General features: G+C 37.2%; 1 protein-coding gene across 2 annotated transcripts; it reads left to right on the plus strand.

Moving 5' to 3' along the window:
- Nucleotides 1-852: 852 nt before the first annotated feature.
- kif2a (kinesin family member 2a) lies at nt 853-17,645 on the plus strand. 2 transcript variants are annotated; one of them, XM_065248382.2, is made up of 21 exons: nt 853-1,070; nt 4,455-4,549; nt 4,839-4,961; nt 5,054-5,108; nt 6,185-6,313; nt 7,095-7,198; nt 7,331-7,426; nt 7,600-7,654; nt 7,743-7,905; nt 7,987-8,077; nt 8,151-8,214; nt 8,303-8,394; nt 8,629-8,771; nt 8,847-9,051; nt 9,289-9,399; nt 10,968-11,035; nt 11,254-11,337; nt 15,808-15,958; nt 16,067-16,168; nt 16,250-16,385; nt 16,473-17,645. In XM_065248382.2, the coding sequence occupies exons 1-21, from the start codon at nt 1,010-1,012 to the stop codon at nt 16,556-16,558; spliced, it is 2,214 nt and encodes a 737-aa protein (XP_065104454.1). In that variant the 5' UTR covers nt 853-1,009; the 3' UTR covers nt 16,559-17,645. The 2 variants fall into 2 exon arrangements, with proteins under 2 accessions (XP_065104454.1, XP_065104455.1); XM_065248383.1 differs by lacking the exon at nt 11,254-11,337 and having other exon boundaries at nt 854-1,070.
- Nucleotides 17,646-18,316: the final 671 nt, after the last annotated feature.

The raw sequence follows: 18,316 nt of genomic DNA on the forward strand, positions 1-18,316 counted from the left end.
TATCTTTTCTAGCTATAAAAAAATCTATTTGAGATATTAAAATATTAAGAAAGAATTATAAATATAGGTCTAAAAACAAGAATGTTAATTCACAGGCTAAGAATCAACGTGTTGTATGTGTCTAAACAGGACTGATTACCTTGCTCGGTATCAGATAAACTAGTACCACGTGTGGCCACGAGATGGGGATATTTTTCCTTGCTTTAACATTATAACTGCTCTACATAGATTTTTTTCTTATTTTGCATATATTTTAGTCAAATGTGTAAAATATTATATAAAATAGTATAACGTCTAAGAATATGTAAATTATTCCAGCAATAGAGGATGCAATATTACAAAATAGAAGTTATTATTCTAATTAGTGTAGATATTATTCTGTTCAGGCATTTAAGTCAAACTATATAGGTACAAAGCAATTTTTTTAGCAAATAAAATGTCTCTTTATGCCACATTAAATCATTGTGTTCGATTTCAGGAAGTGAAAGGTAGATGACAGGTAGACGTCAAAGTTCCGCGAGATAGGTTCGAGAAAACATACCGAGAAGTGTAATTTCAAATTGCTCTCGCGGTACTTTGACGTCATCCTCTTGTCAGTGCGGAGCCGCATATTGTCGAACACGCCAATGTATTATCTTCTGCGCAAAAAGACCATAAAGACAAAACCAATTACGGTCAGACTGGTAAGTTTATATTACCAGACATATTGCAATTATTAATTTACAACGTTAACACTTATGGTACATCAACTGTCCACTTGTCCGCAGCTTCCTATCACCACCCAATCACTACACAGGAGGCGGGACTTGTGGAAAAAACCTATCGCAGTTCGAACGTCTTCCCGCGCACGCGCCCTGACAGCGCTGCCTCTTTTATGTCTCGCTCTGTGGCCGCCTCCCGGTTTCGAGCAACACGGAACAACAAATGTGAAAAAACAAACACAAACTATATTTTTAAACTTCCCACGGGCTCGTCTGTTTAAGTATTGCTCTCATCCCATCAATGAGCCATGGCGATAAACTTCGGCAAGATCGTCGTGGGGATTTATGTGGAGATAAAGCGCAGCGATGGTGAGTTGATATTTGGGTCGCCCGCAAGCGTCCGTTAAAGTCGTTCCCCGGTTCGGCTAACTGGTTGTAGCGTTAACTCGCACATAAACATCACAGAAACGATGAGGTTTGGGGTTCAGGCCTGTTATAAAATCGATACATAATGTTGAGTTTAGTCTGTTAGTGCCGGTTGCCAGGGTATTAGTAAACGAGCTCGTGGTGTCAATCAACACGACAACGGTCGGTTCGCGTTAGCCACCTGCTAAACCCGGGTGGAGTTTGTTTGGTTACTTATAATGTATGAACATATTTGATTTGAGAACAATAACCGTCTCACTTAATTCAGGTTGTTCGGGAGCTGATGCTTAATTGTGTATTTTATAAAAACCTTTAGTTGGTTGAGATTATTTTCATTCAAGTCCTGTAGGTGTTGTAAGGTTAGCTATCATTTACTTGCAATCCAGTTGTTTTGTAATTCGGTTCAAATTGGTATAACTTAAATTAAGTGGGAGAGGTTGATCCATAATAGATTGTAGGTATTGATTTTAAAGTACGTTACTGTTGCCTCAGTCTTAAGTTTTGATGCCACTGATTGTACACGCGACTTGAGTGACGTGATGACATCTTGTGGCTTCAGTAATTGTAATGATCTGGTGTATGTTTCTGTATAGATGTCTGTCATGATTTGTAAATGACCAGCAAATCCACCAAAAAGATTGCCATCTGTCATCCTTTGGGCCCAAATTTGAGTTTCAGAAAAGAGTTCAAACTCATGTTCGTGGGCAAGGAAATGCTGACAGCAACAGCTTGAAACCTGCTGTGATGTTATAATAAGGAGCTTAACAAAAACTGTCTTACCCAGTTAACCAATTCTTAATTAAAATGTTTTAATACACAAGTACAGAATACAAGATAGTGATCGCTTTTGATCAGCTGCTCAAGCATTCGATGATCTTTTGTTGGTTTTGGCGTCTTCAGTATGTGATTCAAAGGCGGTGAAATCAGATTAAATTGATGTCCAATCAATTTTATCTGTTTAGAAGGCTGTGTAGTATTTAACTTGTGGCAGAATGACCTCAGTATGTTACAAAGAAATATCCGGGCCTGGTTCTGTTAGCTATTACGTATTAGATAAACCACTCCTATTTTTTTGGTGGAAGTGTGACTTGTTTACAATGTGTTGTGTAATAATGGTAACATTTGATAAGTCCTTGTCAAATAAATGAGGAATCTAGTTAGTATCAGATCCGTGTTTCCTCCTGTGGATTGGGATTGACCTCTTGAAGGGATAGTTCACCCAAAAATGATGTCATAATTTAATCACTCATAAAAACCTGTATAAACTGTACACACCATTCATAAGCACCATTTACTTCCATAGGATTCTTTCTAAGTTCCGACTATGGAAGTCAATGGTGCTTCTGATCGGTTTGGTGACAAATTTTTTTTTTATATATCTTTCTTTGGGTTCATCAGAAGAAATAAGTTTATACAGGTTTGTAACAGCATGAAAGTAAGTAAAAGATTACAGAATTAGCATTTTTGCATGAACTATCCCTTTAATACTTGCATCAATGTAGCAGATTGGTCCATTTAGAGTCGTTGGCCGCAGAGCTCTGTGCCTTTGTAACATCAGTCTTTAACAAAGTTCAGTCCATCTCTCACCCCTGTGTTATGTTGTTTTTTGGTTATGCTTTCAGTAAGCATACAGAATGCTCCAAATAATTTTTTTTTCAGTTTGTTAAACTGCTTTATTTGATCAAATTCAGCAGATATAAAGTTAATGGATTTTTTTATTTAGATGGGTTTTCTTTTGACGTAAGGTTGCAGGAGTTTTAAATAGCTTGTTTTATGGCAGGATAATAATATCTTTTCTCCTGCTAATGTTGCTCTTGAATAATTGCAGGGATGGAGACGTGTGAGGAGGAAAAGCTTTGAATAATAGATACAGAGTCACGACTGTTTGTGTTGTGTACGCTTCACAGATGTTTTAACAGTTGATAGCACAACTTCCGAAATGTCCTGAGAACTTTTTTGCTTAAACATGACCTCCTTATGATTTATTCAAACTTAGGGCTGGACGATATGGCCAAAAATTTTATCATGATATATTTCTTAATTGCGGTCGATAAGATAGAGATCCGATAATGGTAAACATATTAAAAAAGGAAGAACTGCCAAGAATGCCCAAAGTAAAAGTCAGTACCAATAACAAACCTCCAAAAAAATGAATTTGCCTATGTCTATGAAACCTCCTCCTTTAAAACTATATCATATTTAATAATAAAAAAGGTATAAAATATATTAATGTTCACCTTTAATTTGTGTTTAGCCTTCATTCCAAAAAAGTGATATCACTGTCCAATAAACAAGACTTTCAGGCTCAACTTAATCTTATATAATAAGGTGTACCCTGAATGTCAGTCAGTGATAATGCTGTAATGCAGGGGTCTCAAACTCAAATAGGCTTGGTGCCATTTCTGAGATCGACATCTCATAGGAGGGACGAAGAGCTGTTTTAACATTAAAAAAGCACAATATTTCTGTTTATGTACTGTTAAAAGCGATTATTTCTTTTACGTTTTTTTTTTTTTTTTTGCAACCAGGTAGTGTTTCTGTTTTGATATATTATGGATTTCTTCAGTCTCAGAATTAACTTTAGTAAGTAACCCTAAAACTTTTGAATGGTAGTATTCAATAATACATACTGTAAGAAACATTAATATTGTTCTAATGGCATAGCAAGCTAGATTGAATTATTGTCCGGCCCTATTCAAACTTTAAGTCACAATAAAATTGAAATAAAACTTTTTTTATATATATTCTGGTATTGTTTTACATATGCGTTATCTGTGAGCTTCATTATTTAAAACAATCTCCTCCCCTCCTAAAACGATCTGTCTTTACTTCCGGTCATATGGTATGGCAGGTGGGCTTGGTCTAGGAAAAGAGTCCAGCCCCACCTTTTTCATTTAAGAAGCCGTTTCACTCGAATTTACGTCACATGGAAATAAGACACTCGCTACTTCCGTTTCATGGCGACTTTAACATTTTAAATGTGTAAAACTCTGTTACCAAAGGTAGAGTAACTATGTTGACAGTATGGAACAAACCGGCAGTCATACACAGATAATCTCTCGCTCTCTCTGTCTTTGTCTCTCTGTCTTTGTCTCTCTCTCTCTCTCTCACTAACACAAACATACATGATTCTACCTTAGAAACAGAGTCTGACAGAAACTATTGTATTGTTATGGACTGTACCAAATTATTAAAATAATGAAAATATATAACTATTTGAAAAGTGCTGAAAACTGTATGATTCTGGGCACCAAATATTCCTGCTAATATATAGTCACCCATATGTTGATTTTGAAATGTATTAACGGGGTGTTGTGTTTCATACAGGACGAATACACCAGGCCATGGTGACTTCCTTAAATGAAGACAATGAAAGTGTTACTGTAGAATGGATAGAAAATGGAGACACTAAAGGGAAAGAGGTAAGAGCATCGCAGCTGGCTGTGTTATTAATAATGTATGGAACAACGTTCTGGTTTTGTTAGGTTGCAGTATGAAACTCGGAATACCAGAGTAAACGCGATAAGATATTGTATGTTCTCAGGTAATGGACTTGTGCTGTATTTTTATAAAATATGAATATTACTTGTAAGTACCTTTTTGCAGATTTGGTACACTTATGTCATCCTTGGCGAAAATGGTTTTATTCTCTTCAAGTTTTTGTATTGTGATTTTCACAGATGTATTTTGAACATTGTCTTTCTTTTTCAGGTTGATCTGGAGTGCATATTTTCACTAAATCCAGATGTCGCTCCAGAAGACGAGATTTCTTTAAGTCCTGTTACCCCGCCACCTCCTACACCTAGCTCTGTTAAGGTTAACAAAATCCCCAAGGTTAGTGTGAGCTCAAAGTTACATGCGAAACCCTCTGATTGTTGAAACATTGAATGTGTTGAATTTGTGTGTATGGTTTTGGTCATCTGCAGAATCGCAGAACCATTGCACCGGGAAGGAGTGAAATCCCATCTAGAGATAACAGAGGTATATTTACTAATGTGTTACTCAAGATATCTGTGTGTATGTATGTTTGTATGTGACCCTGGTCCACAAAACCAGTCATAAGGGTCATTTTTTAAAGATTGATATATCATCTGATTAACTAAGCTTTCCATTAATGTAGAATGGTTTGCTGGGATAGGACAATACTAATATTTAAAAATTTAAGGGTGCAAAAAATCTAAATATATTGAGAAAATTACCTTTAAAGTTGTCCTTAGCAACACATATCAGTGATTCTCGCGAAATTAGACTTATGAGGCATCACAAAACATTTTGATAAAAAGTAAATGCTATCAAAATAAGAAGCATACAGTTACAAACATCTCTTCATGTACTATTTTGCACATTATTTCAAATGACGTCATACAAACCAATTTTGTTTTTTTTCCACATTTAAGGGGAAAATTTTCAGTACCGCAATGTGTCCATGACTGGACTTGGGTTCTTTGACATGGAAATATTTATAATGAAAAAAATCAAAAAAATAAAAAGCTTCAGTGCATGTTATACTATAAACATTTACAGTAAAGAAACATGTGGTATTTGGTGATCATTGATAAATGTAGAGACAATAACAAGGAACATGAAAGTTGAAATTTTGTTTGTCATAGTACCTAGACAACTTTTTAGTTCTCATTACCGAAACATGAGTTTGTAAATGCATATATTTAATGTAATATCATGTTGCGGTAATGATTATTTTTGATAATGATAATCTAAAAAAATTAAATTATTCTAATAGGAAATATTTTTAAATCTTCTAATAATAATAGTTATAGTAAGTTCAGACCTTAATCTTATATGTGCAAAAAATGGCTTCAAGGGCTTTTTAAAAATTCTGATGCTGGACACCTTCTAAATCTGTATTTTGTGAGAATCAGCAATTATTAATGATAAATAATTTTTTATATATTTACGGTAGGAAATGTACTCTATATATATATATATATATATATATATATATATATATATATATATAGTGATATAGTGATGCATATATATATTTATATGTTTTGTGGCAGTTTGATTTAGTAACTGTTGTGTGCTCCGCTATTAAGCTGTCTCAACCCGGGCAAGGCCGGCCCAGCAGCAGCAGCCAGAATTGGCACCTCCTCCACCAGCACAACAGCCTTCACAACCCATACAGAGTCAGACCCAAAGCCAGCTAACTCAGCAACAACAGAACGGTAATATGAGTCTCCTCATTCGTTTTCAATCTGTTCCCATCAACCCCCGTTTCCCTCAGGAAAACGTTAAAAGCCAAATGGAGGATGCACTGTGACACACAGTGAAAACATCCATTGAGAGTCTGTGTTTCGTTGTGACGTTAACCGCTCAGTTGTCCTTGTCTTGGCTCGATCTCGTGGGGTGTGACTTACAGTACAGTTAATTTTTTTGCAAAGTTTGCAGCTTTGCCTTGACTCTGAGCTTTCCCGATTAATCCTCTTGCCTTGGAGTTTACATGCGTTTGACTGCTCATTAATCTGGAATCAAAATGCTCAAACTGTTTTCATGAAACAACACAAGAAATCCTGCAGATTGATTTAATCCTAAAACTGATTCACGGATGTATCATTGTTTTTTCTCAAATTATCCTGGGTTGAAATTCATTTTGTATGTATAATTCTGCATAAGCACTGTTAAACTTTTGAGAAAGCTCTTCCGTATGTTTAGTCTTCACCAGTACTTAAGTATTTCTTGTGAAATTAGCCAGCTGGTGTTTTTAGGTAGATAAAATTAGATTACATAACATAAATATTTATGACTTGATTGTGCAACCTAAACATTAATCCCATGTGCAGTTGCTGTAGCCCTTTAAAACAGAGGACTATTAGCGCCAACAACATGTGCCAGCTACCAAAAGCTTCACTTTATATCCATACACACAGTCACGCACACACACAACAGGTGGTAAAAGGCAGTCCTAAAGAAAGGAAATGATTGTTGTTTTTGTCTGTCGCTCTATAGCAGCGAGGAGGAAGTCGAATTGTGTGAAGGAAGTGGAGAAGTTGCAGGAGAAGAGGGAAAGACGAAGGTTACAGCAACAGGAACTGAGAGAGAAGAGAGCACAGGTCAGACGTCTCATCTTTCCATCATTCAATCTTGTCGCCTCCTTCCTGCTCTTTGCTTCTGTGTCACATGTTTGACTAATAATGTTGTCTGTGTTATTGGACTTCATCTTTTGCGTGTATTTCGTTTTGAAGGAGATTGACACGACGGTTCCAAACTATGAGATACTGCAGATGATCAGAGACTTTAGAGCAAGCCTCGACTATCGACCCCTAAACACAACAGATTTGGTGAGTATTCATAGAAGCACTTTGTGTAAGAAATGTCAAGATAAAATCATAATGCATTATGTTGTACGTAAAGAAAGCCTAAGACTTTTATAACAGCACATTTTCACCATATTTAAAATTCAATTCCACAACATGCATTGCATGCATTGAAATCTGTGTTTTTGTATCGACAGATTGAAGAGCACCGAATATGTGTGTGTGTAAGGAAACGACCCCTTAATAAAAAAGGTAAAGTCTCAGAAATCATGGTGTAAATGAAGTCCTTAGATTTTTTTTTTTTTGACTGACCGGATTTTATTTCTCATTCTCGTTTTAGAGTTGTCCGTAAAGGACCTAGATGTGATCACTATCCCCAGTAAAGACGTCGTCATGGTCCATGAACCAAAACAGAAGGTGGACCTGACTCGATACCTGGAGAACCAAACATTTCGCTTCGATTATGCGTTTGATGACAGTACAACAAATGAAATGGTTTACAGGTACGTGAGCTAATAATTCTCGTTGATGGTTTCATGTCGGTGTAGGAATAATAAAGTCCTTGTAACTTGTAATCTTTGCAGGTTTACCGCAAGACCGCTTGTGGAAACTATCTTTGATAGAGGAATGGCCACATGTTTTGCTTATGGACAAACTGGAAGTGGAAAAACTCATGTAAGTAGCATTGAAATTAAACGCTCATTGTAATAAAAACATCAAAGCTTACAAAGATGGCTTTGTGTTTTAGACTATGGGTGGAGATTTTTCAGGAAAGAACCAGGATTGTTCGAAAGGAATCTACGCTTTAGCTGGTAATTGATGTTTGTTGGATCTTTTCTTTCGTTTTATCATTTTTATTTCATCCTGGTGAGCTCATTCATACGCTTGTTCTTCACACAGCTCGAGATGTTTTTCTCATGCTGAAGAAACCAAACTTTAAGAAGCTGGATCTTCAAGTTTACGCGACTTTCTTTGAAATCTACAGCGGAAAGGTAACTAAAAGTTTATCCACCTAGAAAAGTATTGCCACATTCAAAGTTTTTGACGTTTATATTTAAACGGAGGTTTACTCTACAAATTGTGTGCTTTAAAAAAAAAATAAGCTTTACATTTTGGCTTTTAAGCTCGAAAAACAAAATGTTGGTACTTTCAGCAGTTTTAAAGTTTATGCTCTGTGTGAAAAAACGTAATACTCACCCATCTTCTCTGGTCTTTGTCAACTTTAGGTGTTTGACCTGTTGAATCGTAAGGCTAAGCTGCGTGTGCTAGAAGATGGGAAGCAGCAGGTCCAAGTTGTTGGACTTCAGGAACGTGAGGTCAAATGCACTGAGGACGTCCTCAAACTGATTGAAATGGGGAACAGTTGCAGGTAAATTTGTTTGTGTTTTGTTACATGTGTAAGAAAGACATGAATTAAATGTGGTACTTCTTTCTTTTATGTCAGGACGTCGGGTCAGACTTCAGCCAATGCCCACTCGTCCCGCAGTCACGCCGTCTTCCAGATTATCCTGCGAAGGAAGGGCAAGATGCACGGCAAGTTTTCGCTCATCGATCTGGCGGGTAATGAGCGCGGAGCGGATACGTCCAGCGCCGACCGGCAAACTCGCTTAGAGGGCGCCGAGATCAACAAAAGCCTTTTGGCTCTGAAGGTCAGTGACTTGCACATAACATCCAAAAGCAACCCTACAGCATTAAATAGTGTTTAAAAGATGTGTTATGTAGTATATATGTTTAGTAATGTATTTGCAGTGATTTATCTGCTTTGTAACAGAAAATTTGTTGCAAATATATAAATATTAAATCGAATATCTACAGGGGGCTAAAGAAATACGTACACTTGAGCTGCACTACGTCTGACTGTTGATTTTGCATGTTGTATTTATCAGGAGTGTATCAGAGCTCTTGGCCGTAATAAACCCCACACTCCATTCAGAGCAAGCAAACTCACACAGGTCCTGAGAGATTCATTCATTGGAGAGAACTCCAGGACGTGCATGGTAAGAATCTATTTCTCACAACGACTACATTAAAGTCCCAGTGAACCGGAAGTTGTGATCGACTTCACTTCAGCATTGTGATGTATTTCAGAGTGAAAATACATCACTTTACATAAGAAATAAACAAAATAAAGTTTCTGAAAATAACTGGAAATAAAAATGCAATCAAAATAAACTGACTATAACAGAACAGGCCTTAAATAGTAGCCAATCCTACTAAGGTCATATTAGTACTGGACCACATCCAAAAATCAATTCCTTACAAATCCTTAAAGGAATATTCCATTTTCTTAAAAGAATAATCCAGATAATTTACTCCCCACCATGTCATCCAAAATGTTGATGTCTTTCTTTGTTCAGTCGAGAAGAAATTATGTTTTTTGAGGAAAACATTGCAGGATTTTTCTCATTTTAATGGACTTTAATAGACACCAACAATTAACACTTAAATCAACACGTAACAGTTTTTTCAACGAGTTTCAAAGGACTATAAACTATCCCGAGGCATAAGGGTCTTATCTAGCAAAACGATTGTCATTTTTGACAAGAAAAAAAACAAATATACACTTTTAAACCACAACTTCTCGTCTAAATCCGGTCCAGCGCGACCTAACGTAAATGCGTAGTGACGTAGGGAGGTCACGTGTTACATATATAAAACGCACATTTGCGGACCATTATAAACAATAAACTGACACAATGACATTAATTAGTATCAGTTGACATACAACAACGTAGGAACGGTACTCTTTCTCAACACTTTGTAAACACTGGGGCGGAGTTTCGCGTTCGTCCTCTGTGACCTCTTGACGTCATGACGTATTGCGTGGGGTCACGCTGACGCATCATGACCGGATCTGGACGAGAAGTTGTGCTTTAAAAGTGTATATTTGTTATTTTTATTGTCAAAAATGACAATCGTTTTGCTAGATAAGACCCTTATGCCTCGTTTGGGATCGTTTAGAGTCCTTTGAAACTCCGTTGAAAAAAACTGTTACGTGTTGATTTAAGTGTTAATTGTTGGGCTCTATTAAAGTCCATTAAAATGAGAAAAATCCTGCAATGTTTTTCCTCAAAAAACATAATTTCTTCTCGACTGAACAAAGAAAAACATCAACATTTTGGATGACATGGTGGTGAGTAAATTATCTGGATTTTTATCTGGAAAATGGAATATTCCTTTAAGAATAGCATACTTCCCTAAATTTGGAATTGCTGTTTTGGAAATGTATATTTTACCTGGCAGTTCAACCTGCTTCATTTCTTTAAATGCAGTTTTTTTTCACTGTATTAAATGGCTTTGCAATTGATCGCGTTACACTGTCTGTTAAAGAGCGCCATCTGATACTGTCTCGTTTATCCAGGCACTGCAGCTCCCTCTTGTGTTATTTAGAGAGATGTGCAATCATTGCGGGGATCTGAAATCATCGCAATGAGGACAAAAAATCGCGATGATACGATTATTTAATCATTGTGACAGCCCTAATTAAAAACTAAGAATTGTCCGTTTGGATTTCATGGTGACTTTGTTTGTGTGTGCCACTGGTTTTTTTTTATTTCCTGTTCAGATTGCCACCATCTCTCCTGGTATGGCCTCCTGTGAGAACACACTGAACACTCTGAGATATGCTAACAGGTGAGTTCACTATGTTATGCATTTATGAAAACGTTTGCCATCAGTAAAGACGAAAATTTTGAGGAGAGTTTCATTGCAAAAGTTTCACTTAATCAGCTCAGCTTGTTGTATTTATCAGTGATTCAACATGCAATGGGGAAAAGTGTTGTCTTAACTTTACATCTCTCCTGATTGGCTGTGCTGTTCTTTTCTTCTTTGCCCTTCTTGACTCTCTTCAGAGTAAAGGAGTTTGGGATTAGTCCATCTGACATCCCCTTCTCTCAGGGGGGAGGATGCCGCTCCGAACCCTCTCCTACCTATGAGTATGAGCACACGTCTATGCAGCCTCCCACCTTGTTCTCAGTCTGATACACATTCTGTAGCAGCGTTGGGGTTACTTTAGGTCGTGATGTTACTCTCAAAATACTGTCGCTCTTCAGAGTTCAGATGCAAAACCCTCTGACATGTTTTCTTGTTAATGGGCTTTTTTATCACGCTCTTATGTTTAGGTTCAGTCATGTCATTTTAATAGCAATAAAAATGTTATAAGTCAATAATTGAAATGTCACTTTGTCATTCCATTGGTTTTTAACACATTTGGCTGTCTTTCACAGCAAAACCCTCTAAGTGCATGCACGTTTTTGCCAAAAACCTTCACTTTTAAAGGCCGGGATTAAGTGGATTTGAAGTGCAAGTATTTGATAAACGTATAATACGTGCCAAGTAGAGCCCGACCGATATGCGTTTTTTCGGGCCGATGCCGATACAGATATTAGGGAGTAAAAAAAGACCGATAACGATATATCGGCCGATATTCTTTATGTGTATATTATAGTTCAGTATATACTACTATTATACTAAAGTACTGTACATAGAATACACTATATACTTTAACATAATATACTGTATATGAATAAATACAATGCAATGCAATGATCACTCACATATGTGGTGATCACTCACAAATGTGGTGATCCAACACTTATATTGATGTGACAAAGATATGTACTATAGGCAAGAAGTTAACAATAAACTTTATTATCCAAAATTAGTTGGATATCAGTGCACTAAACAGTAAACTTGACTTATTATAAATAACTTTAAAACACAAAGAGAACAAAATACATAAAACTTGCATCATTTGCAGTTTTGACGAGAATAGCGTTATAAAGAGAAACTTATGAAGTCATTGATTAATATTAGCTTTACAGTAAGTTGTGTTCTTCACAAATTAGTTAGCCACTCACAGTTACGAAGACAATGCTTGACGGAGCACATACTAATGTACGCTATGTTTAATGTTGTGCACAACGTTTTTATAACACAAACCCAGGGTTCCGTGCAAACTTTAGACTTTTATAAAAATAAAGCGTCTTCGCTCCGCCTCTTTTATTTAGCAAGGGTGTAGAGTTGCGCGAGCTTATTGAATCAATTGCTAACTAACAACACAAGCAGCAGTAATCTCATATAGTGATATATAAGTGCACGGCTGCGCGTAGTTTAAACATGTCATTTCTCCGTCTCGCGTCATTTCTCCCGCTTGCGTTCTAACTCGCAAGTCGACAAAGAGACGGATTAAAAACACCAAATGTAAGCGGGAATGCGTCTCTCTTGTCCATTTATAATCCAATCGACCAAAGCGCGTCTTAATACCAGGTGTAAAAATGTTGTGAAGAAGACACTGCGTGACTGCTTCAATGCCACCTGAACTGAGAGACTGACTGAACTGAAGTGAAAGGGGTGGGGGATTGGCTGGTGTCACTACAGTGAGTGATCTGGGTCGCCATTAGCAACCAGTATGGCGCACTCTGCTGGACAAACAAGTACTTACATCTTTCAAATGCATTTAATGTGTTCTGTAACAAACGTTCATATCGGCGCATATCTGCGGCTTATACGCCGATACAGATATATCTGCGACATGCTCATATCGGCCGATAAAATCGGCAAAACGATAAATCGGTCGGGCTCTAGTGCCAAGAGCGTACGGTTAATCTTATTTTTGAACGATGTGATGGTTAGCGGCTTTTGCATCTGAACTCCTCATACATAGTTTTTGCAGGGGTATTTGTTGTTCGTTAACTGTAGCATAAAAAACTACTAAAGCATAGCTTAACTATACTTTAAAGCTACAGATTTGAGGAAACTTCCCCAACACTGCTCAGTAGTAAACAAACATCCATCCTGTTGGCTGTAACCAAATGCATGGACAGATTCTGGCACTTATAACCACAGTCTGCTTCATTTTGTTTGACACATTTGCTGCAGTCACATTAACGGCTGTGCTTGATGTCAACATTTCTCATCCTGCTGTCCCTGCACCTCCAATGTGCTCTCATTTAATTTTCTAACCCTGGAAATTTGTGGATATCTGCTGGTCCTGTTTAGTCCTCCTTCTCCTTTATATAAATAACATATGTGAAATGGTGAATATACATGTAAATGAATGCAGTTTCAATTAGAAAAAAATATGACACCATAAACAGTCACATGAAGTAACAGTAAAGAGATCATGTTGTCTTAGGCTGTGTTTACACTTGGTATAAAAATGCGTTTTGGTCGATCGCATTACAAGTGTATGAGTGCGCACACCACGTTTACACGCCCGCGTCTGTCCTGATTTCTTCGAGGGGATGGTCTATGGCCAAGTCGTTTTAAACCGTAGCGGGAGAAATGTCGGGTTAAAGTTGATGCACACTGATATTTTTTGTCAGAGCACTGCTGCAGGGTTTCCCGCAGGAAATTTGTTAGTTAAGGTGGTAGGGTTCTGCAGGTGGGCGGGCCGGGGGCGGGGCAATCAAAGGGGTGGGGCGTATGCGTCATAATAAAAATATTTTATTTAAAACACTCAAATAAAACTCAATTTTGAAGAAACTATGACAGAAAATGAACACATACTAGATTATTAATGGATTAAATGTTTTATCAACAGGCTAGTTATCCTTCAGACAGTGACGGACCATGTCTTTCTCTCATTTCGACCATGTGGCGTTTGGTGGAATTTTTTTTGGACAACCTAGTTAAGGTGTTAGGGTATCCCAGCTTAGGTGGGCCGCCCGAACTGAAAAGTGCTGCGGGAAACCCTGTGCTGCTTTTGTTATTAGTTAACATGCTGCACAGAGTTTTGTACATGTGTATATATAAGGGCTTTCTCAGATATTTCAGAGAAATTGTTTAAAGGAAAACACTACCATTTTTCAATATTGTACTATTTTCTTACCTCAACTTAAACCAATTAATGCATACCTATCTTTTTTCAATGCGTGCACTTAATCTTTGTACAGCGTGTTGTGAATGTGTTAGCATTTAGCCTAGCCCCATTCATTACTTAGGATCCAAATAGGGATACATTTAGAAGCCACCAAACACTTCCATATTTTCCCTGTTTAAAGACTGTAACATTAGTAGTAACATCATCACTCCTGACTACTCCCCCTCTTGCTCAAACTCATTCCCCATACAATATAGTTCTCATTTTTTATCTGCTTTAAAAAAAATCGCCACATTTTATTTTGTGCCACCATACTTACTCATGTAACAGTCTTTAAAAGGGAAAACATGGAAGTGTTTGGTGGCTTCTAAATTCATATCTGTTTGGATCCTAAGGAATGAATGGGGCTAGGCTAAATGCTAACACATTCACGACACGCTGTACAAAGATTAAGTGCACGCATTGATAAAAGATAGGTATGTATTAATCGGTTTAAGTTGAGGTAAGAACAAAGTAATTATTGAAAAACTGTGGTGTTTTCCTTTAAATAAGCTAAGCTTTTCACACACTCAAAAATAAAAGAAAAAAAATCAGCTTGTGTTTTTTGTAATGATAACCTGAAGACTGAATACTGTGGGTTCGAGCTAATAGTCAGGGCCGATGTAAAAACATTGTGCTTGGTACATCACACATTGGATCAATAGGTGGAGAGTAGATCTTTCGTGGAAAACTTTTGACCACATGAGCGTCTACACATCAGAAGCAATCCGGTCGAATGTGTTTTACGAGCTTGGGACGTTTTGCACCCCATTTACACCTGTATTAATGGACGTCCACTTGTGATGCGATCGACCAAAATGCATCTTAAAGGCACACAAGGCAAGTCTGAGTATTATTTCTCTACTAGCTCCCCCTAGTGTCTGGGAGTAAATGCGTTCTATATCTAAGACTATAAGAGACTGAAGGACACCGGGTCGGATACAGCAAACTTGCAAGTGGGGTATTCTTCCTACAGACGGTAGGGGCCGGCGAGAGAGTCTTCATTCGTCATGTAATGAGTCATTTAACCATATACCGACTTACGAAGATGATTTATTAAGCTAAAAATGCTGCCTTGTGTCCCTTTAATACCAGGTGTAAACTGAGGCTTAGGATTTCATTTTTACTTCTATAAACTGCCAACTGCTTTGAAGGGAAGACTAGTTTTGGCATGAGATTTCAAATTGAAAGAAATGCAATTCATGTTGTTGTTTGTAGGAAACCACATGTTGTATAAATTTAAAGATATAGAAAATACGCTCAAATTTGGATTTTCCTTATATATTTCATCATAGCATGCTTATGAAAAAGTGACCTTTTTAACATTAACCAATAAATAAAACACATTGTAGCATACAGTGTTACATTAGGTCACACCATGTGCCTTTTTATTTGTTGATTAAAACGCCACCTTTGACTTAAATATCAAAAACAAGCATCACAGCCCAGCTGTTGAGTCGTGTGAGCTGTGTAATGGTGTCATTACGGTCAGATTGTTTTTAAGGAGAAACATCTCATAAACACCAATGTTCTGTGCCTGTAGAGTAAAAGAGCTGACCGTTGATCCTAACGCTGTGACCGAGGGAGGGCGATCCAACGTCAACGCCATCAACCAGCTGGACATCATGGATGAAGAATGGGATCTGGGCAACTCCCCTCAGAGAGATGACCTCAAGCTACTCTGCGAACAAAATGTAAAACACATGCACTCTATTTATTGTAGGCGTACATTAAAACCTTTTTTGAGAAGATGCGTATTTAAATTCACCACTTTTGAAGCTGTTGTTCAAATATATTGACAGGAAGAGGAAGTCTCCCCTCAGCTCTTCACTTTCCATGAAGCGGTTTCCCATCTGGTGGAGATGGAGGAGCAGGTTCTGGAGGACCATAGGGCTGTGTTTCAGGTATGAGTGTTTTCTTATTCATCAAAAAAACATACTGGATAACTGCTAAGAAAAAATTGCTGATGATGATGGTGCTGACAGGAGTCCATCAGGTGGCTCGAGGATGAGAAAGTTCTCCTGGAGATGACCGAAGAGGTGGACTATGACGTGGACTGCTACTCTTCACAGCTCGAACAGATTCTTGATCAGAAGATCGAGATCCTCATTGAGCTTCGAGGTAGGTCTTTGTCCTTTCATAAGCTAAAGATTTCTGTGGACTTACTATAATTGTGTTTAATGGATTTGTATTTGTGTACATCATCAGATAAAGTGAGGTCATTCCGTTCTACGCTCCAAGAAGAGGAACAAGCCAGCAAACAGATTAATCCAAAGCGGCCCCGTGCGCTGTAGGCTGTAACACGTATTAGAGGAGGAATGACAAATACAAGAGTCTTGTAGGCTTCTTGAAGTATTCTGAAGAAACACTTTCACGTTCACATGTGAAAAAAACGTTCGATAATTCTCTTACAAATCAAAGGATGGGATTTTGTTCATTTAATAAACCCTTGTTAAATAATGATGATTTTGAGGAAAGCTTTAGAATTTTTGTTTTCTTTTTTTTATTAGTGTTGATTTTATTTATTTCCTTTTTCATTGTAGGTTAAGGGTACAGACTTGTATCAGTCGATACTCACATGTTCTAGCCTTTTGGGGTTGCATTTACACTTATACATTTGGCAGACGCTTTTATCCAAAGCGACTTATACCTTTCATCAGTATGCGTGATACCTTTTGCACTGCTAACATAATGCTCTGCCAATTGAGCTACAAGAACACCTGAAGTTCTTCATTGGAGATATGCATGAACAATTGGCGCAAAAGTTTACCACTCCGTTCTTAGCGTGACTGACTTAAAGTGTGTCATTTGCACATTAAATAACCTTGTTTTTAGGGTTGTGTTTCATACTTGTATCTTTGTTAATTGGCTGATACAGCATTTACGGTTCCATCTTTCTGTTTTATTAAGGGCAGACCTTCTCAAAGAAGCATTTAATGCACTGGGAGAAAGTGGCAGAGGTTTTGTGAATGAATGAATGAATGTGAAAGTGTTTGCAGTCTTGTTAGTTTATATCGGTTTGACAGATTTCCACGATACCTTCTCTAAGTTGTCTGTAGAATGCTTCTGTGCCATATCATGAGTTAACAGTTTACCAAAACACTTCTCCCTTAGTGTTTTTCCAAATGTCCAACATTCTCACATCCCCTAATAAACTTTGTATAAGATACGAAACTACAGTGAAACTCTCATAGCAAACGAATAGGTAATACCACTTTTACTATGTTTACTTACTGTATTGTACAGCACTTTGGGTTGCACACCATGCAACCAAAAATGTGCTAAATAAGAAATTCTCAAACTCATTTACTGCTGTTTGGAGTGTTACAGGCATCTCTCAACTCAGTGGTTGCTAAATAAAGAATGATTTGACAAAGTTGACTTTTTATCTTTTTAAAAATTATTTTAAAAGGACATATTATGAAAATCTGACTTTTTTCATGTTTAAGTGCTATAATTGGGTGCCAAGTGCTTCTATCAACCTAGAAAATGTGGAAAAGATCAACCCAATAACTTCGGTAAACCATTCTCTGCAAGCATGTGAAAAAATAGCTCATTGAAATTTGGCTCCCCTTGTGATGTCAGAAGGGGATAATACCGCCCCTTAATCTGCACTATCAAACCACGGCATTGCCATTTAGTGCAGAGATCAGATAATTTGCATTTATAAGGACACATTTTTTATAACACAAGTGGCAATTTTATCATGTTATAAAAAATTATCTATATGGTATTTTGAGCTAGAACTTAACATACATACTCTGGGGACACCAAATATTTATTTGACATTTTAAAAAAGTCTTGTGAAATGTCCCCTTTAATCAGTTTTTCTGTTATTAAAGTCCTTTGCTGAGCATTAGCTTATGGCAGGGGGTTCTCAAGCTTTTTCTTTGTGTACTTTCTTGTAGTACACAACAATATTTGGAGACACCCTACTCACAATTTCTACAAAATAAAAAATAAATACTAGATCGTGGCATAAGTAGATGTATATTTGTTACAAAAGTCTTCAAACAATAAGAAATGTTTAGATTTAAAAAAAAAAGATTTTT

The sequence above is a fragment of the Paramisgurnus dabryanus genome, chromosome 11 (genome assembly GCF_030506205.2).
Source record: "Paramisgurnus dabryanus chromosome 11, PD_genome_1.1, whole genome shotgun sequence".
NCBI lineage: Eukaryota > Metazoa > Chordata > Actinopteri > Cypriniformes > Cobitidae > Paramisgurnus > Paramisgurnus dabryanus.